Raw genomic sequence first — 20,143 nt, 5'->3', positions numbered from 1 at the left:
TGAGGTTTAACATTTTAGGAGAAGATGCCGAGAGTCAGAACGGAGGCGGGACTTCGGACCTTAACTGAGGTGAGGACATAACTTTAATCGTATGGCTTTGGTGTTAAAGTCACACTTTTATCGGTGCGTAAACAAGTTGTGGATGCTAACAGGAAGTTTGTTTTGGTTGGGTTAAAATGTTAGCTCAGTGCTAAAAACAACAGGTTTCCTCCTCTATAATGAGTCATTGTGTCCCTTGTGTCCTTCCTACTCTCAGTGTCACTACAGTTATCCGTTAGAAACACAGTCGGACATCCACAAGGTTCAGTCTCTCTTCCCTGATCTTCGTCTTCACGTCGACTTTTACTGTGAGTGCACTCTGTGAAGCCTTCTGCTCCTTCTTGAAAGTCTAATTACAACGTTTTCATGGTATAATCATTGTGCGCATCTACTGCTGCTGTTGCCTCTGTTATATTTACAACCTCTACTGTGTCGCCCATGTTCCACCGTCCTGCAGTTTGTTAGGCCAGCCAAACTCTGGCATTTCCTGGTTGTATCTTAAAGTATGCATGCTCCCTGCTATGAACGTCAAATATGACTCAGACGTTGTATGCGATTCTGATCTGGGAGGGAGGCTTGTTCAAGCTGTTCTCCTTCTGACAGGTTTCCCAAACAAGGAGAAGAAAAAGTTGGTCTATCTCTCCGGGACGGTTCAGGTTCCTTACGAAGGTCAGACTTTCAAACCATTTGTCTCATTTACCTGTTTGGGCAAATCAAAATCCATCACGTTCAAGTCTGTGTCAGTCGTTCTGCTTAATGGAGATCAGGTTTGAAATCATCTGATGAATTATAGTAAATGGATTTCACTTGTATAGCATGTTCCGATCGTTTAATCCATCCATTGGGATGGAGTTCAGTGTCTTGCTCAAGAACACTTCGCCATGGAATCGAACCTGCAACCTTGCGACTGAGAGAAGAACACACAACCAGCCAAGCACACAGTTGCCGATTTTAATGAGGATTCATCAGCATCAGGCTTTTCTGGACCTGACTGATTTGGATTGCTCTGGTCTGTAATAGGCAGGTGTTGATCATTTGAATCACTGAATTTGCCTCTTTCAATCGAGGCTGGTTTGGTTTGATCTTCTCACAATGAATGTCACTGAACTCAGTTTCACCAGGAGCCCTCTGGTCAGTCCGATCTCAAATCATCTCCACTGTGTGTGTTTGCAGGAGGCGAATATAATATCCCAGTGTGCATCTGGCTCCATGAGACACACCCGGTGTCTCGTCCTCGCTGTTACATTTGTCCATCCGTCTCCATGGTGATCAACCCCACCTGTCCCTGTGTGGATGCTGTTGGCAACATCCGTCTGGATGGGCTCAGCAATTGGACTCGTGTAAGTACGCTCAGACTGGTTTCCGACATTTATTTTCCTGTTCAAAATCTTTTGGATTATTTTATTATATATATTTAACTGTCATCAATTAATCCAGAGAAACGTAGACTGAGTAAGCGCAGTCCTTCATGGTAAGAGAAAAGGAGAAACAACACATTAGTTCAAAAAAAATACACATACAGAGCAATAGAAAATATTCCCTCCCCAGTCACTGCCAGTGCACATGAAGAATCATTTTGCTTGGAAATATGAGCCCTGTGTACTTCTATAAACTGAATTAAGCAGTGGCGAGCACATCAAGAGGTTGAAATGACCCGTTTTAAGTATGTCACTCCAAGTGTCTTCTGAAAATGAAAGTCTTCAGTCCTCCTCCCACGCTTTTAAGCATGTGTATGGGGATTGCCTGAGATTCAGCACCATGCTGTATAAGACTTAAATTTGTTTTTTAATGTTTTTAATCTTTGGACGAGTGTTTGACCTCTGGGTTATTGATGCATTTAATTTCTGTTTGTAGAAGGTATTAAAGTGAAACAACAACCATGAAAACATGAGCGATGGTGCGGTAAGTTGTCTCTCATATCTTTCTAGGGTGTGTCCAACCTGTCGCTGCTCGTGTCAGAGATGAGGCAGGCCTTCCAAAAGAACACGCCCCTTTATTCCAGGCGTCCCCTTCAAACCCCGCCCCCTTCAGACTCGCAGATGTCCCCTGGACGGGTTCAGCTCCAGTCAAGTGCACCGATGTCAACACCAGCCAGACAAGCTCCTCCCCCTGCAGGCGGAAGGTTGAGCTCCTCTCTTCTCCAGTCACTGAAGGTTTCCAGCCTTCAGAGAGACTTCATATCATTCTGCTGTTTCCTCCCACAGCGTGCACCATGAAATCCACTCCACCTCCATCACCACCTCCTCCCCACAGATCCATGGTGTCTCCCCCTCCCCCTCTCACATGTCTGGACACAAAGGTAAACTTCCTCCTGGAAGTTTGTGTCATGGTGTTTCACCTTCCTCCTTTGGTGGCTGCACTAAGCTCCTCCTCCTTTGTTGCAGCGGGCCAGTGGGAGCAGAGCAGGGGGGTGCGGGTGGGGAAGTCGTACACGGAGGATCTCCTGGGGATTGACTTCAGTGGTCCTTCTCTTCCTCCTCCTGTTCCTCTTTCCTCCAGAAATCATTACAACCCCTTCCTGAGCTCGACCTCCCCCTCAGGTGAGATGTGAGCACTGACTGACTGTAGCTTCATACACACAGACAATTAATTAAAGCTCGATTAGGACTTTATGACCAAATGTTGATGGAAGGTGAATGTTTGCCACAGAAGTTCCAAGAAAGTCCTGCAACATGGCTAAAACTTTGACAGTAGTTTTAACTACCACACATTGTGTGGGCAGAGAAAAAAACTCCAGAATACATTGTCATCTATAGAGAAGAATGCCCTTTATCCAGAAAAGGATCAGAGTGTGGCCAGCGTGTAGTCTATTCCAAATACAAACCCCACACATGAATACAGGAATACAGTTTTGTTTTTTTTAAACCTGTATTCAGGGGCCACAGAGCAGCCATATTTCATCCTGAGTGGGCTGAACTGGTAAAGTAGTGCCATAATAACAGGTAAATTGAAACTTTAGTTTTCCTTTGTTATGGCACACAATGTACGTGATGAAAATGTAAATATTTTCACAAAACCAAACAGTTACTACCAAAAAGGACTAGTTTTAATGAAACTTTCTGCTGCAAAATACTTTGAAGTGTCATAACATCTCTATAAGTGTTTCTACGAATGCACCCTGACAGCATGGCTTTTCGGCTAATCTGCTCAGAAAGTTGTTATAAAAATCAAGCCCACTTTAACATCTTTGCTTGGTGTTCTGAAGGCTGGAGGGGAGCTTCTTGCAGACGGGTTTTGACTCACGGGTCTCACGTTTGACACCCCTGCTCTACACAGTCTGCCTGATCTTTTGAGGTCTTCTCGCCCCTCCTCCATGTCCCAATAGGTGCCTCCTCTTCAGACCCTCTCAGCATTATGATGGGGACTCTGAGGCTGAATGAGTCCAGCAGCAACCACCAGGGTGGGTCACCGGTACGAATCATCCAGCCACCAGTAGACAAACGCCCAGTGAGTTCTGGTCCAGACCTCCATGCTGACAGACATCCGGAACAACGTGCAATTTCCGCGGATCTCCTTCAGGTAACGAAGATGGTAGATTCTGTAGTCTTGGCTAGAACTGAATAGGTGGTCCTAAACATATAGTCACTGATGGACACTGTAGATAGTTTTAAGTTCTCAACATTTCCCCCGCATAGATCTACAGTCTGCGAACAGCTTTTAATAACTGTGTATGGCATGACCACCTCTATTTTACTGCTCAGACCCACTCAAGTAGAAATTTGGCTGAATGTGTCCCCTGAACTAGAATGTGTTTGACACCGCGGCTCTCGTGATTTGTTATTATTTATGCTAATCTTTGTATCTGTCCCTCAGATGGCTTCGCGGCTCCCTCCAGCCCAGGCATCAGTCTTCATGTCTCTCATGACGTTTGAGGGGCGGAGCTTCAGCCCTGCAGATGTGATGGAGGCAGTCCAGCTCAGCAGAGATTACCCATCAGCCCTCAGGTTTTTGACTCACAACTGTCCCATCTGTCAGGACCAGGTGTCTTTCAGCAAGGTCAGGCGTTTCCGCTCCACCAGCCAATCAGAAACCAGCTCCTGTCTCTTCTTCTCATCCTGAACGTCTTTGTTTTTCTTCTTCTCCTCTGTATGCAGATCATCACAATGACTCACTGCTCCTGCTTCCTATGTCAGACCTGCTTCACAACGTTTTTCTCAGCAGCCATTAAGGAGCGCAGCGTCGAGCAGCTGGTGTGTCCTCAGTGTGGGCAGCCAGAGGTCAGAGGTCAGGGCGGGCTGGAGGAGTCCATGGAATACTTCAACCTGTTAGATACGCAGGTGAGAACCAACCTGCACCTCTTCCTTTAGGCGTGCATGCTGGTTCTGATCTTTGTTTTCTTCTTTTGGTGTCAGATCCGTCACTTCCTGCCTTCTCATATCCACGAACTCTTCCAGAGGAAGCTGAGAGACCGAGCCCTGCAGGAGATGCCCAACTTCTGCTGGTGTGCACATGTAAGACTCCTCAAGGCCATAATTGTAGAGACAGGATTCAAATGCAACTAAGTCTGAGGCCTTGTTTATGCTGCAATATTTTCAACTTTCATTGTGTTTTGGGCATCCGTTTACATATTCTGTCCATATGATTCTGTGTACTCCCGTTGTTAAGGTTTATAGCGTATTGTTCTCTGTGTGTATGTTGATGGTTTTATCACAAAAGCTAACGATGGCACCCACTCGTGTCCCTACAGGAAAACTACATTATTATCTCTTGTTGCCATGTCAGAGGACATCGTTTTCAAAAGGTCCTAAGATGAAAATGCACAAACGAAGCGTTTTCACTGCTACGTGTTGGGTGGTTCTCTAGTAATAGCTGTATGACTCCAGGACATCTTACACCCGGTACTCAAAGGCTGGATCCTACCCAAGACCAGAACCATTTGCCCTCAGACTTGGAACAGAACCATAAATTCTTTATTCAGAATGGAATTGACCCAGACCATGACCTCAGAGACCTGGATGAAAGATTAAATATATTCCTGTCAATTGAAGATTTGTATTGTGGATTAATTTCTTCCTGGGAATATTTTTGCTGAAGATCTTTAAAATTCAAATGGGATTTATTCAGTGTAGTTGTTTCTGTGTAGGGGTGGGGGCTGTGTTGCTTCGGGCCGGACCGACCTCAGTTGACCTCAGCCTGCCCTGCTGTTAATGTGAGACTGTATTGTTTCAGTGTTCTTTCGGGATGCTCCATGAAGCTGACATGTTGAGGATGGATTGTCCGAGCTGTAAGAAGAGCACCTGCTCCAAGTGCAGAGCACGTGTAAGACACACACACCCACACGCACGCACGCACGCAGACAGACCAGGATCTGATCAGTGCTTGTATGTTCCGCAGTGGTCTCCCCAGCATCAGGGACTATCTTGTGACCAGTTCAGAGTCTGGCTGCAACAGAACCAGCTGGACCACCACAGCAGCCCTGTGCTCTCCAACAGCATTGGTAAAAACACATTCACAACGACCACAGCTAAAAACAAGGTCTCAGATTGACTTCAGGACTTCTGTCCCATTTCACTAGAGGAACAGGAATCGGATTCTCTGGTTGGGCTTTCTTTCTGTCTCAATCACTTTATGTATAGTCATTTTGATTTAAATGAACTTCTCTATTGTGATCTCAACTAAAACCTAACATAGATGTAAGCTGGTCGAACTGAACCCAATAAAAACTCATAGATAAATTTAGTATGAGTCTTCTAATGCAGTCTGGCCATGTTTTGAACAAGGTCTAACTTTGTCTATGATGATTTTTTTAATCTCTTTCACTTGATTCCTAATGTGATTCAGTCTGGCTTTTGTCTGCCCCACACTAGTTCAGTTTGCCCTTGTCCAATATAATCTGATACGGCCTATTGTTTGGTCTGACCTGGTGTATGAAGTGTAACAAAGTCTAAGTCTGACTTAACTTTATTAAACCTGGTCTCACATTTTCCTCACCTTGTCTATTGTAATCTAAATTTTGTCACGATTAAGCCCAGGCGTGTCTGATCCAACTTGTCAAAAGCAAACGTCTGAAATTAGATCTGAAATAATCAAACTTAGTTTAGTGTGTTCTTGTCTAACGTTGTTTTATCTTCTTAAATTTGCTGCTCTCTAATGTGTTGAAACTGGTTTTCAGTCTGTCATCTTGTTTCCTACATTCTACTTCAACATGGACTCATTCGGTCTGTTATGACCTAGAATGTGTTTTAACCTGGTTTAACTTTGTTGAATCTGGTCTCTTGTGATCGAGTCTCCTCTGACAGGCTTGACCACGGCTCTTTTTTTATACTCTTGTCTAACCTTGGGAAGACAGATCTGATGGTATCTAACATTTAACCTTCTCTGATGATCATCTAATCTGATCTATAGTGTAATGAAGCCCTGTAAAATAAAAAATAAAAAATGGCCTGATTCAGTTTAACCTTGTCTGGGTTTGTGTATAATGAGATTTATCCTGGTATATTTTTGCTGCCGGGCTTTCCCTCATTTTGTCCAATACAGGATCACCTTGCTCATACGGTCTATAATGAGGTCTAATTTGGTGTAACTCTGTCTAGGTCTCTTTGTATTCTGTGGCATTATCCAACTCTGTTAAACCAGTTTTGACCAAATCAAACTCGGTCCATCATGCATTTTAACTTTTCCTCTCTCAGAGTGTCCAAACTGCCACCTGGTGTTCAGCTTGTCCAAAGGAGGATGTCTTCACTTCACCTGCAGTCAGTGTCAACACCAGTTCTGTGGTGGCTGTAGTCAACGCTTCACTCTGGGATCTGTGAGTTCATCAGTCTGTACCAGCATTCGGCTGTGATGTGACACAGCTGCAGGGGTTGTTTTTTTTTAATTGTTTTTTTCTCAAAAGGCTGTCGCACCTTGAAAAACAACCGGAAAAAGATTGTTGCGTTGTATTCTGGGTCAAGTGTGGGGTTGTGTCAGCCTGCTGTGGGTTTTAGTTTTAGTTCCTGGAACTCGTGGTTTTAATCAGAATGTCCAAGGTCGTCGAGTTGTTGAAGAATTCATTATTGAATCCAGTTTCTGACACTTTGACACCCAGATTCATTCACATCCTTCTAATGACAACAATTGTTTTACTGAAACATGTTGTCTTACCACCTGCAGACCTGCGGCTTCTCGGCTGACTGTGCAAACAAAGGTCTTCACGCCCACCACCCCAGAGACTGCCTGTACCACCTGAGGGACTGGAGTGTGAGCCGCCTGCAGATACTGCTACAGGTGAGACACTCACCAGGTGGCGTTCAGGTCAACCAGCCAGCAGGACTGATAGGATGTCGGCTTCTTCAGTGTTACAGGGTGTCGCCCATGTGGTTCGAACCTGCCAATGTCGGCTCACCTGATGCCGGTCTGGCAGGTGAGTCCTCTTCCTGTTGGCCGACTGACTGGAGTTTCTTCTCTCTCCCAGTTTGACCGCCTGGTGTGTTTGTGTTCCAGCAGTGTGTCTGGTTTTGGAGCTGAGAGACGACGGCAGTAAACGAGAAGAGCCCTGCGGCAGACCCGCTCTACCTGAAATCCAGGGATACTGCCAGTAAGACCAGAGATCTTGGTAAATTCTGACAAGTATTGACAATTAACATGTATTAACTACTGCAGGACAAATGACCAGTCTGTTCCAAATATTAACTAATGCAATATAAATTACCAGCCAGGTCCCAGTTTTAACTACTACAGAATAGACTGTTCAGTTGTGTGAACGTGGTTCTCAGGTTGTCGCCGCCTGTCTGTTTTGTCAGGTTGCACTATAAGGAGCGCTTGGTGGAGCTGATCAACCGTTGCCGTGCCGACCCGGCAGTCCTGTTCAGTTCGGCTGAGATCTCCGCGGAGCTGAAACGTTGGCAGTTCACCGTACCGACCAGGAGACCGGACGAACCAGAGCGGTCATACGCGCACCGCCTCCGCCTGGTCAGTGACATCTTCACAGACGTGTTGACAGGAAGAGTTTTTCCTCGAGCCAATCACAGCGCAGGATTCTGTCCCTCTCTGCAGATGCTGGCCAGCAGTGTTCCCCTCAGAAAGCATCACCGCTCTTCATTGAAACTCAGCGATAACCTCAGCCCTCTCACTTCCACCTTGGCTACAGGAGCCCCGCCTCCTCACCTGCTACTTACTGAATGACTCAGCCTCTCTTGATGGCAGTTTTTTCTGATTGCTAACTTTTAAAGAGAAAAAAGGTCAACATTTCCTCGCTGTTACAAGTTGTGGCTTCTCTAATCAGACATCCATCTGTAGCTTGAGAATAATAATGAAAATGGACCAAAGATTAAGGGACCAGCTCAGAGCTGATGTTCACTCACGAGCTGAATGTAGAAAAAGCCGGTAATGATGCTAACGAGCCTCGCGTCAGTATTCCAAGATGCAGCGGTGTGTCTTGTCAGTGTTAGCATGTGCATGCAGTGTCGGGTACCTCTCCTCTACTTTAACTTCTCTGCACTTTAACTATTTGGATAGGTTGAATAAATAAATTATTAATAATGTTATAATACTTGGTCTTTTTTTTCTGAGTAAAATTGTGAAAACGGTCCCAGTTTTAACTCGGTTCGTGTTCAACCCCCCCCCCCCCCCCCCATCCAGGGTCAGATCTGTTGTCTTCAGGTTTTATCTGCAGTCGCACAGGCCACGGAAATGGTCTGAGGTATCTTATCTTCCACACTTTGAGATCCTCTGGTCTAACCCCTGCAGTCTCAAACAAACCCGTCAGAGTATTTGTTTGGTTTTTTTTAATGATAAAATTTTATTTACGACAAACTATCAAAACTAAACATCAGCTTGAGCATCGCATGTTCTATTTCAGTGGCGGAGCATCGTCTCTGTATGGACTGAAGGCTGCGATCTCTTTGACAATCCTCTTGGCGATCGTCTTGTTGTTGGCAGCAAGGACTCTCCGAGACATCAGGTCCAGCTCTCCTCCTGCAGAAGAAACATCCGACCAGCTGTGTCACCGTGGGCTGTGATGTTTGGATCAGGGGTGTCGAACGCAACTTATTTCAGGAGCATCATAGGGTCCAAGCTTCTTTGTGGGCAGGTTTTGTCCCGCTGACCTTACGTTTGACGCCTCTGGTTTAGAGTCCTTACCTTCCACGTCCATTAGCACTCCTCCAGCTTCAGACACGATCAGTGACCCGGCAGCGACGTCCCAAACGTGGATCCCGATCTCGTAGTATGCCTCAACGCTGCCGCAGGCCACCAGGCACATGTTGACCGCCGCGGTGCCGGCTCCTCGCACCCTGATGCAAAGAGGAAGGTTCAATATGTCGGAGCAACAATCCAGGAATGGCGCAACAGCCGTTGCAGTCTTACCCATGTACCGGGATGCACAGGATCTTCCTCAGGCTGCAGAAAATGTTCTCGACGACTTCAGGGTCTCTGTCGGAGCCGAACTCTGTGGCAATGATGGACTGTTTGATGTCTGCGAAGAGCAGCTGGTCAGTTTCCATTCAACCAAACATTTTATTGTCTCACCTTTTGCTTAAAGTCACTCACCTTTCTGATTAGAAACCTGCAGCGGCTCACCGTTGCAGAATGCCCCCTTCCCCCTCCTCGCCGTGTACATCTTGTCCTCCAGACAGCTGTACACCACGCCGAACTCCACCTCCACAAGTCCAGAAAGGTAGGTCGTAACGTAGCTGGTCAGCGTATTAAAGATCGTACTGTTATATACTTCAGTATGTGAGATCTGCGACTTAGTCCGTTTGCAGTCAGTCCTGCAACTTATTTGCAAATAATTCATTCTGAATATTTCAATTGTGACTGGGAAAATGGCGACAACCAACGTTTCATGACAGTAAATTCACCAAAAAAGAGACAAATAAAGTTCACAAATGGTTCAATGTTCGAAGCCTCTAAATTTCTGCCAACTCCATCCCGAGGTGTTTTGCACCTTTCGGTTGCTGTGATGTTTTTCAGCTTGAGTCACTGCACAGGAGTTTTTCACATTTCAGATGAGCGGGATTCTCATTTTTGGCCGCCTCTATTTACAAACTGACACTCGAGAACATAATGGATCACAGAAGGTCACATAGCAGTCTAAACCCTCACGAGAACAGTCACTAGTAGACTGCTTGTATGTTGAGCCTCAAAGGCTCCCCTGCTGAGCCCAGGAAGGCCTCCTCTGACGCTGCCTCTGGCTCAGTAGAGCGCCACACTGAATGTGGGACTTGGGAGCCCATTTCCTAGACATAACTGGCTTTTGATGCTCTCCAGCCAGCCTCCGTCTCCTCCTGAAGCTCCTCCAACATCTTGAACAGATTTTGTGGGTCACAGAATAGCAGCTCACGCTGTCGGAGGGGAAATCATACGTTCATGGGGCGAAGCTACATTCCTTTTATATTGGTGCACATGCATTGAACTGACCTGTTTGTTGACGGAGAATCCAATGGACACGGCCACAAAGGGAAACCTGTTGAAGATAACTGGGTGTTATTCAGCGCTGACATGAACCTGGGAGTTTGTGTCAAAATGGGAAGATCTGTGACAAACTTCCCCCTGACACAGCTAAGTCCACCTGATCTGTACTGAAGCACCAATGACGATCGGAAACTCACGCGTGAACAAAGTTGGTGGTTCCATCGATGGGGTCGATGATCCAGGTGGGACAAGCGGTCATGACGCAGGATTCGCCTGCAGCCACAGACTCCTCCCCTATGAACCTGAGACGGATAAAGTGACGTCTTGAAATGCAACCACCACATTCGCCACGACAAGAATAAACGCACTTGCATGTCAATCCAATGGTTCATACTTGTGGTTGGGAAACTTCTCCTTCACTGACTGGATGATCATATTCTCCACCTTCTGGTCCGTCTGGGTCACCAAGTCAACGGACGAACTCTTCGTCGCCACCTTCCTGTCGTCCAGCAGAGCCTCTCGAACCGTCTGATCAACACAAATCCCAACAAACTCTTTAAGAACAATCACAAACACATGTTGGATACACTGGTGCAGCTTCATAAAGAGAAATGAACCACTGTCAAGACTCCACACTAGTTGATCTGACCTCTGGTCTACAAATTCAGCTCCGGCACCTGGTTTATCACATGACAGACGGTTTGCGTCACTTCGAATCAGACAGTCTGAAGGTCGTCAACTCTATCCCTAAAGAGAAGTCATCATGCTCCCGAGACACAACATCCTTATCTGAACTCCACCTGTGGCTTAAAATGTGTAACTGTTTGACACCTTGCTCCAAGAGATATCCTAACTTTGTTTTAATAAACTCTGCATCAGAAAATGTACCAAGATACACATGAATATAACCAGCTCATGCAATATTGACTACTGACTCCTGTCCCAGATATACATTTCTTTTACACCACCACAGTTTTAAATGAAATGAAGATGAGATTTAAGTGCCGATTTCAGCACTAATGTCAGTATATACAACTAGAACAGATGCGCAGTGTAATAATGACAACACTTCTTCAATGTGTCCGTCAGACAGTTTGATATGAGGATATTTAAAATGAATTCACATATGTGCCATTCATTCATAAAAAAAAAAATATGATTGACATGAATGAAATTGCCTGAAGTCAGCCATGCTTGATATTCACACATTTTTGGAAATTTGTCACACCTCTCCCTGAAATGCTGTAAAATATTGCCCGGTCCCACGTTTCCATCAAAACATGGATTATTTGCACTGGAGCAGGGTGTGTATGGTGAGCAGAGTTTATAAATATTGGTCTAGAAGACACAGGAAAGAATGCAGGAGGAGATGTAGTCAGCGGTCAGTTGTCCAATGAAGGGGTTAATGTGTGTCTTTGGTCAAACAGAGACATAGTCTAAGATACACACACTGTTACAGCTCCTAATTAGGAGACAGTGTGAAGAGTTGGATCACCGTGTGACCTCGTGAACCAGTCTGAGGATGAAGAGATTTAATAATCTGACAGCAGCTCTTGTTTCCACCGTTTTCAGCTGCACTGGGTCGTGGTTCACTCACCTCTCCAGCTTTTCGAGCGATGGCCACAGCGTGATCCATGGCGCTCTGCCAGCGGTCGGTCATGTTGGAGGAAACACGGGGACGCGGCAGTCGACTGCGGGAGCTCCAATGTGGCGATTCACCTGCTTTAGAGTCAGTCTGAGCATTAATCAGTTGGAAAAGCGTCCAAACAGGCCTGAGTGTAAGAAGATGGATGGAGGTGATTTGGAGCATGACTTTAGTTATGATTGGTCCAAGCACTTAACTTTTGGCTTGAATGTTGGACTTGTGACATTTTTCTTTTGCCATCCGTCCATCAATACAAACGCATGAGGAACATGCAAACTCAGTGTGAGGCGACTGTCAAGACAAGACTGACAATCATAAGGTGTATGGGCCAAAAGGGGCCTGTAGGCTCCAATCCAACCCGCCCAACCACCAAGCCAATTGTGACAATTTTCACTGAAGGCATAGATTGAATTTTTTTTTTCTTTTTAGAACAAATTTCTTCACAGAAATTGAACACAAAACAACACTGAGACCGGAGATATCGGTGATGCTGCCATGAAATATGGCAGATTTGCATTTGCCTCAAAGCCATGCTGTCAGGCTGAGTTTGTAAACATAGCCAAGTTTTTATTTTTTTAAAGACATTTTATTTTGAAACAAATTAAGATTGTATTGATTTTTGGTGATAATGCTCTGGGGTTTTATTTTTTAACGAAAATATAGACATCTGCGCCACAACAAAGAAAAGTTTATATTTCAAGGTTGTCGTGGCACTATTTTACAGGTCTGGCCCACTCGAGATAAAATTGGGCTGTTTGTCGCCCCTGAGTTGAAATGTGTTTGATCCCCTTCCGGAAATTCTTTGAGAGACCCACTACTGTCATATCTGAGTAGCCTTTTACTGTCTTTTATTTTTGTATTGTTCTTTGCATTTATTCTATGTATTTTATTTTATTTCCATTTTTTTCTTTTCCAAGTATTTTGATGCGCGGGAGGGCTGTTTAGGGTGTGTCAATGCATCCTTGTATACCAACATAGTTCTTATATGCAACTCAGCTTCCTTTAGAGTTCGTAGGAAGGATTGCCCTTATCTGTACAGATGTGTGTATTGTCGACCTTGACTTTTTACTACTCCGAAGGTGACTTTAAGGTACAACTGTGGTTGTTTTGTCGTCTAGATAAGGCTTGACTCATGTTTGGATGTTTTGTGGCCTGTGTGAGTGTTCTTGTTGCAGGTGGGGGAAAGAAAAGAAAAAAAAAAGTATTTCCCTTTACTGTAAAAGTTATTTTCTGTTATTATCGTTCAATAAAAAAGACCTTTGGCACTCCTGTGTTCCATAGTATCAGTGAGGGATGGGGGAATATAAGGGCAAAGTGAAGGTTGGATGCAGCAGCGATGAAGGTAACGGGAAGAAGGGAAAGAAAATCACACGTGTCTCACACACATTTTCTTCCCAAACTCAGTCTGTATTCTTGGGATAGAGGAAGATGAGTCCAAAGAATGTCGGAATTGATCTTAAAGTGAGTTTTATGCAGAGGTTTGATGGGAGCAGCTTTATAAATGAAGGTGTATCTGTGGAAAAGCCTTACAAGTGGACACAGACAACCATCCTTCCTCAGCATTCACAGTGAATCTTAAAGCACAGTGGACGGTTGCATCCAACATGAGTCAGAGCAAACATTTATATTCAGTACATCGTCATATATTTAGACTGTGATGATCACAATTTCTTTTCTGCTCTTCATTCATTCATTACTGACTAATCCAGTTGTAATAACCAGCTGGTGCTGTCAGTGGCCGCAAGGGGGCGGAGTTGAGCGCTATCATTAACACAGTTCTTAATCAGCGCTGGGTTTGAAGCGATTTTATTAATTTGATTGAGCCGCAGAGATCGAATGGACTAAAAAGACATTTATAAATGGTAGGTTGACGTTGTTGAGGATAAAGAAGTTTTAAATCGGTTTTCTGGTTGGTAGATCGGAGTGAGCCGAGAGGAGCGCAGGTTACAGCCGCTGTCGGACTGAGCAGTGCGAGGGAAAAACCGACAACAAACTACAGATTACAGGAGCATAAAGACACGACTTAGAGGAGTATAAAGACACGGATCTATTACCTGTCAGTCTGAGCGGATCTCGGCTGATGGATCAGAAGACACACACACACACACACACACACACACACTTCCGTCTCTCTCTTCGCTAACTCCTCCGCTGAGCGATGGCTCCCCCTGCTGGTGATCAAGAGAAACTGCTCCGGAAAACGTTCTTGTCCATACACGGACAGTCTTGGTAGACCGATCTCAGATTCATGTGGGTCTGATTTATTAATTTCTCCCAAAACCATACAAGAAACATGCTCACAAATGGAATAGAAGATTCTCCCCAATTACTTCGGAAATCCACACACAAAGCTTAGAAAACTCAATGAAGACAAAAATATAAGAATACCAGAAATTAAGTCAACAAACTTAAGGACGTAAAATACCTTTAAAGTACCACATGCTGAAAATCTCTCCACATTGTTTGTCCACATATAAACATCAAAGTCAACGTTTAGTTTGGCTTTAATCAGCCTCACAAAAAAAACACATCCAGACCATAATCCAAAGACTTTTCTACCTTGCTTCTTCTGCCGAGGCACGTGGCTCTCTTTGCTTGCCCTGAGATGAAGCTGAAAGTTGAAAGGTTGACCAGAAGAAGAAGAAGACACCCAAAACTAAACAAAAACAGCATTTAGATTCTCCACATGTGTTCACACGTACAACTAGGGGTCGTTTAAACGTGTCTACTATTCAGTTGAATATTATTTCTGCCAGGCGAAATACAACAGTCATTTCAAGGCACTGTTATAGAGAAATATCCAACAATTGCTGGAAAAGGAAAAACTATATTTTAACAGTGAGAAACGTACTGAACCAGACTCAGAGGTGGAGACTTTCTGCTGTTCCGCGAGCAAGCCTGGTTGTTAACAGCTTTTTAACAATTTTTCACAAATCTTTTTGTAAACTACTTTTCAGGACCCACTATTCTAATGTTTTAGATGTTTCCCTGCTCCACCAAAATGAAATCAAGGGCTCGTTATCAAGCTTCTGCATAACCAACTAAAGAGTCAGGTGTTTTCAAGTTTGGAGAAGTGGAAAGCAGGCAGGATAGTGTTTCATGAGGACCGGGTTTAAAAAAAAAAAAAACACTGCTCTTTACCAACCACCGATCTTCTATTCAATTTCAACAATTTAGTGGCATTTCTTTTGCTAAACTAATAATGATCCATCCAGTAAAAACTCAACTGGAAAACTGTCAAATAGAGAAATAAGTGACAAAGATTTCGTTGTGACGCTTTATTCTAGTTTAACAATCATCACAATGCAGCTCCTCCGTTTGCTTCGGGAGCCCCCCCGCAGTCACGGCGGCAGGGAAATGCCCGGACCACCTGAGAGATGCGATTGGCCACTGTGGACGAGCTGGCGGCGATGACTCTCCTGGACATCATGTCGAACGCTGAACCTAATGATCACAAGCACCATTAGCAATTAAAGAATCCTGCCCCAGGTAGGTAGGCTCCGTGATAATAGACCACACCAGCTACAGACCATCTGTATCCATGACAACGCCTCCAGCCTCCTTCACAATGATGGCGGAGGCAGCGATGTCCCAGCAGTGCATCCCGATGTGATAGTAAGCATCAGCTCCGCCTGCCGCCACCTGGCACATGTCGACCGCCGCTGTGCCCAATGCACGGACTCTAAAACACAGAAACAACACACAAACAAGACAAATGTACACAAACACCGTGTCAACAGTAATTCAATGACACATAAATGGTTGACGTGTCAGCAGCATACGAAGAACATGCAGACAAACAACATAACAATAGAATAAACATACCAGCAACATGCAAATAGAATTTCATCCTCAAACACAGAAGTCATGAAGAAACATCAATGTCGTCAACTTCAGATGGTTATTAACATACAAACAAGTCTTCAACAAACGAATAACATGTCATCAACATACAAACATGCCAGGAGGATTAGCGGATCACTTTTAACAACAGCTTTTTAAATCCAGAAATTGTTCAACTTAAAGCTGAAAAACACAAGAAGCTCACTGGAGGATTACAACATTGAACCACAAGCAGAGACTTTGAGAGCAGCCATGGATGTACATCTTCCCTAATAGTGCAAACTAGAGATGGGCAAATGAAGCTTCAAAGCAGATTCATGAACCACTTTCTATATTTTCTGACTCCACCAGGTGGCACTCTTGGTTTGAAGCTAGAGGCTGAAAGACTGTCAATGAAGTGTGTTTTCAAACATTTATTGAACAGAGAGTGCCATCTAGTGGCTTCAAAACATATAGAAAGTGGTTCATGAATCTGCTTTGAAGCTTCATTTGCCCATCTCTAGTGCAAACTGTGGATTTAAAAAAAAAAAAGAAAAGTTGTTTATTCTCCCTTTCCTCTGATCATTTTGTGAATCATACATGTCTCTGTTGATCCTTGGGATTACAATATTTAAACTTTTTCAGGATTATACATTTTTCATTGAATATTGAGATTTTTTTTTTTTTTTTTTTTACCTTTTTCTCTCTGCTACACAGCTGTGGGGTTTTGTTTTTGTTTGTTTTTTTTACATTTTCTGTATTCTTGGCATTCAACTTTTTGAGGATTGCATTTTTTTCCACTGATTGTTGGGATTTAATTTGTTTTTAACCTTTTATAAATGTTTCAGTGTGAAATTGGAAAAGTCTCACCACCACTGCCACCCATCTGCCTCATTGAGCAGGATGGGGGGAAAAAAAACAACTTTACCAACAATGACTCACAATCGGTGATGGTTTATTCATATAATTTTCATTTCATTCTCAAGCAATGCATTATTATAATCAGTATGAATCTGCTTGAAATATTGTTGCTTGTCTTTGTCCTTGCCAAAGTATTAATAAAGTTTATCACCATGCAAATGAAGTATTAAATTGTGGACATTCCTGGCTTTTAATGCTCTCAAAGGATTTAAAGGTACAGATGTGTGCTACAATTAGAAGATTCTAACAGGTTGCTCCAGCTCAGGTAGATTAAATAAAACCATGGCCTCAGTGCCAGGTCACTAAACATTTTCTCTGAAATCGAACAAGTGCTCATTGAACACAGAGAAGAGCAGTAGTGAACCAGAGTGTGTGGTACTTTCAGCCTGAATACACATAACGTTAAATACATTTTGAGAAAATTGTCTTCTGTCAGTTGAACTCCACTGGGAGCTCGGTGTCCAGACCCTCAAAACAGAGAGTTGGTGAGAATTTATTTTAGGTTTGACAACAAACAAACAAACAAACAAACATGTCATCGACATTCAAACACATTTATATATAAACGATATGTAAAAGTAATTGTCTGATTAGAATGTGTGTTACTCTATCACCTTATTCCAAAGAAAATCACTCTGAGTGCTGACTATATCTTCTCCTTCTATATCAGATAATGTCGTTGTAAATATTAGCAGAATCTTTCCTGCTTTAGTTGAAGTGATGAAACGAGAAGATAATATTCAGATGCACATTTACCCATGAATAGGAAGCTTCAGCAGTCTCAAGATGTTGGAGGTCAGAGTGGACAAAGCGAGGTCGTCCCTCTCAGCCCCGATCTCCGTCACCACCACACATCTGCTGATGTCTGTTTGGACGAGATGTCGTGGTCAGAATCAAGTCCAGTCTACATGAAACGGGCAGCTTGACTCCCAGGACATGAAAATTGAATCGCTGGTGTTTGTGGTCACCTTCCTGTCCAGACACATGCAGTGGCTCTCCGTTCAGGAACGCCCCCCTTCCTCTCTGAGCATGGAACAGTTTGTCCTCCACGCAGCTGTACACAATCCCGAACTCCGTCTGGCGATGACAGCGATGACCATGGTTGACCTTTGACCTTTGAAACGTGCCTGTAAATGCCAGGTGGCGCTTACCTGTTTGTTGACAGTGAAGGCGATGGAAATGGCCACAAATGGAAACCTGTCGGCAAAGCAACAGTGATTTATGACATCAGTTGTATGTAAGCTACAAAGATATGTATATGTAATATCATTTCTGGGTCATAAATCCAGTTCTAATAATTGTCACTGTGGTTTTGTAAATACCAGTGAAAAGTCCATAAGTTCCTTGAATTGAAGATATGGACACCATTCATAGATTAAGATTCGGAAACATGTTTCTTGGGGTTGCAACCAGACGACATTGAGATGTAATCATAGTTCTGTAGTTTCCAATATCTGTTGCGTGTGTTGAGCTCTACATTCTTATTATAGTTCCTTGAGTTGTAATTACAGTTTTTTTCGACTGGCCTATCACTTTGGTTTGCTGAGACGTAATAATGGATCTAGGAGTAGTATTAATGGTTCTCCTATGTGTCGTAATAATCAAACTTAAAATGTTATTTCCACTGTTCAGATTGACTGTTTTATAGTTCATAATCAGTATGATCCAATACATTTCTGAGGTTTAGTCATGGTTGCATCAGTTGCAAACACAATTATAGGAGCTACAATCGGGGTTCCATGAGTAAATAGGATTTGATACTGACATTGTGGTGTGGGCGGAGCCTCTTACCTATGGACAAAGTTAACAGTCCCATCAATAGGGTCGATGATCCAGGTGGGGTGGTCAGTCAGCTCCAGAGGCTCCCCCGCAGCGACAGATTCCTCCCCGATGAACCTGAGCTTACAGGACCCAGGTGTCTTTCATTTTGAACAAATATTTGTGGCCTTCATACTCCATATATTTGTGGCAAGACATTAACTTCAATTTTTACTGTCAACTTCACAGATTCAGATAAATTGAAGTTACAGCTCACGTTTGCTTTTCTCAGTGTATCATGGGCCACAGTAGAAAATGATAGTTTCCACTGTGCTCCTACAGTGGAACCGATGTTTAGGATAATGCTGATTCATGAAAATGGAACAAATTCAAATGTGTTGAGAACATTGTTCATGTCATGGACCAGAGTGGAAACTGTCCTGAGGATATTGGTTCCTTCAGTGTGAAGTGAAGCATGGCAGAACTTGAGTTTAAGATTTTGTTAGTAAACTAGAACACAGTAGAAAATCTCCTGAGGACATTGGCTGTTCTTTTGGAAGTGGAACGTATCGCAGAACCTGTGTTGAGGATATCGCTTCCTGATGGAAGAGATGAGCATCTTCTCTACTCTTTGGTCAGTTTCTGTCACCAAATCAGCTGGAGAGCTTTTCAGCTTCACTTCCTTTTGCCGATTAAATGCCGTCAGAACAACCTGATGGAGAATACAAACAAACGAACAAACAAACAAACAAGCAAACAAGCTTTAACGCACATTCAGCATTAGACTGTAGAAAGTCTTCACACCACAAAACACTCAAACATCACGGCGTCACTTTCACACAATACAGTCTCCTTCGTGACATTCCTGAGACGTTTTATCAACGCCGACCCCACTCTGAACCTGTATGACATCACTAGCTCCTCCTCCCACTGATTGGCCACATAGAGCCGCAGCTGGACTCCCATTGATCGATGCTTCCAACACCTGGACCATCTGGATTGTCCAGACATTCCTCACCACTTCCGATTGATTGTGACCAATCTGACACCTCAGACGTCCTCAGCCTGCTCCTCTGTGCGTTCTGATTGGCCGGTTCTCTCACCTCACTGGCCGTTTTAGCGACGGAGATCCCAAAGTTCAAACAGTCGCTCCAGTCCGCCATGACGCCAGAACTGTGACAGAGTGAGACCTCCCGTTAGCATGGTGGTACCAAGCAGAAAACAAGGAAATGATGGTGACATTATAGGGAATAAATAAAAATAGGAAAAGCGAATTAAAAGTGGGAAGAAGACGCAAAGGGAACAAGAGAAATGCTTCAAAAAAATATGACGAGAAGAGGAGAAGAAGAGATCAGAGCAATGGGAGAGCAAACTGAGTAGAAAATAGAAGTCTAAAGACCAACAGGAGAGACCGAACAAAAGACACCAGCATCAGAATTCTCAGTAGAAGCACCAAAGCTGGTAGAACCAGTAAAATCTGGAGTAATAGAACCAGCAGACGTAAGAACTAAAGCAGTAGAACTCAAAGTAAAAGTACTGCAACCATCATCAATAGAACCTGCAACAGTAGAATTAGCAGTGGTAGTAGAACTCAAAGTAGCAGAATGAGCAATACCAGTAGTAGAA

The 20,143-nt window shown here is 43.8% G+C and overlaps 3 protein-coding genes across 6 annotated transcripts; 1 reads left to right on the top strand and 2 right to left on the bottom strand.

Moving 5' to 3' along the window:
• On the top strand, positions 1-8,430 carry LOC308135904 (E3 ubiquitin-protein ligase RNF31). Of its 3 annotated transcripts, none has more exons than XM_080504058.1 (19): positions 1-69; positions 257-347; positions 643-708; positions 1,213-1,379; positions 1,968-2,161; positions 2,244-2,338; positions 2,424-2,579; positions 3,365-3,558; positions 3,853-4,035; positions 4,134-4,316; positions 4,392-4,490; positions 5,209-5,298; positions 5,374-5,476; positions 6,669-6,787; positions 7,132-7,245; positions 7,315-7,381; positions 7,465-7,555; positions 7,761-7,929; positions 8,014-8,430. In XM_080504058.1, the coding sequence occupies exons 1-19, from the start codon at positions 25-27 to the stop codon at positions 8,140-8,142; spliced, it is 2,355 nt and encodes a 784-aa protein (XP_080360184.1). In that variant the 5' UTR covers positions 1-24; the 3' UTR covers positions 8,143-8,430. The 3 variants fall into 3 exon arrangements, with proteins under 3 accessions (XP_080360184.1, XP_080360183.1, XP_080360185.1); XM_080504057.1 differs by having other exon boundaries at positions 7,462-7,555; XM_080504059.1 differs by lacking the exon at positions 8,014-8,430 and having other exon boundaries at positions 7,462-7,573; positions 7,761-7,891.
• Positions 8,431-8,754: 324 nt separating this feature from the next.
• LOC308135913 (inositol monophosphatase 1-like) lies at positions 8,755-14,143 on the bottom strand. Of its 2 annotated transcripts, none has more exons than XM_080504071.1 (9): positions 14,071-14,143; positions 11,969-12,090; positions 10,766-10,899; positions 10,569-10,673; positions 10,378-10,423; positions 9,508-9,616; positions 9,325-9,433; positions 9,100-9,251; positions 8,755-8,934 (listed from the first exon to the last, which is right to left on the bottom strand). In XM_080504071.1, the coding sequence occupies exons 2-9, from the start codon at positions 12,029-12,031 to the stop codon at positions 8,810-8,812; spliced, it is 843 nt and encodes a 280-aa protein (XP_080360197.1). In that variant the 5' UTR covers positions 12,032-12,090; positions 14,071-14,143; the 3' UTR covers positions 8,755-8,809. The 2 variants fall into 2 exon arrangements, with proteins under 2 accessions (XP_080360197.1, XP_080360196.1); XM_080504070.1 differs by having other exon boundaries at positions 11,969-12,093; positions 14,071-14,138.
• A 1,171-nt stretch (positions 14,144-15,314) lies between these two features.
• LOC308135115 (inositol monophosphatase 1-like) lies at positions 15,315-19,680 on the bottom strand (the record flags this gene model as incomplete). Its single annotated transcript, XM_080502989.1, has 8 exons — positions 15,315-15,460; positions 15,547-15,698; positions 17,516-17,624; positions 17,728-17,836; positions 17,911-17,956; positions 18,551-18,655; positions 19,096-19,229; positions 19,621-19,680. The coding sequence occupies 8 exons, from the start codon at positions 19,678-19,680 to the stop codon at positions 15,315-15,317; spliced, it is 861 nt and encodes a 286-aa protein (XP_080359115.1).
• Between the last annotated feature and the right edge of the window lie 463 nt (positions 19,681-20,143).

The sequence above is a fragment of the Blennius ocellaris genome, assembly GCF_963422515.1.
Source record: "Blennius ocellaris genome assembly, chromosome: 10".
Taxonomy (NCBI): Eukaryota; Metazoa; Chordata; class Actinopteri; order Blenniiformes; family Blenniidae; genus Blennius; species Blennius ocellaris.
The sequence above is the reverse complement of the archived record's forward strand: the minus strand, read 5'-3'. Positions and strand labels throughout refer to the sequence as shown.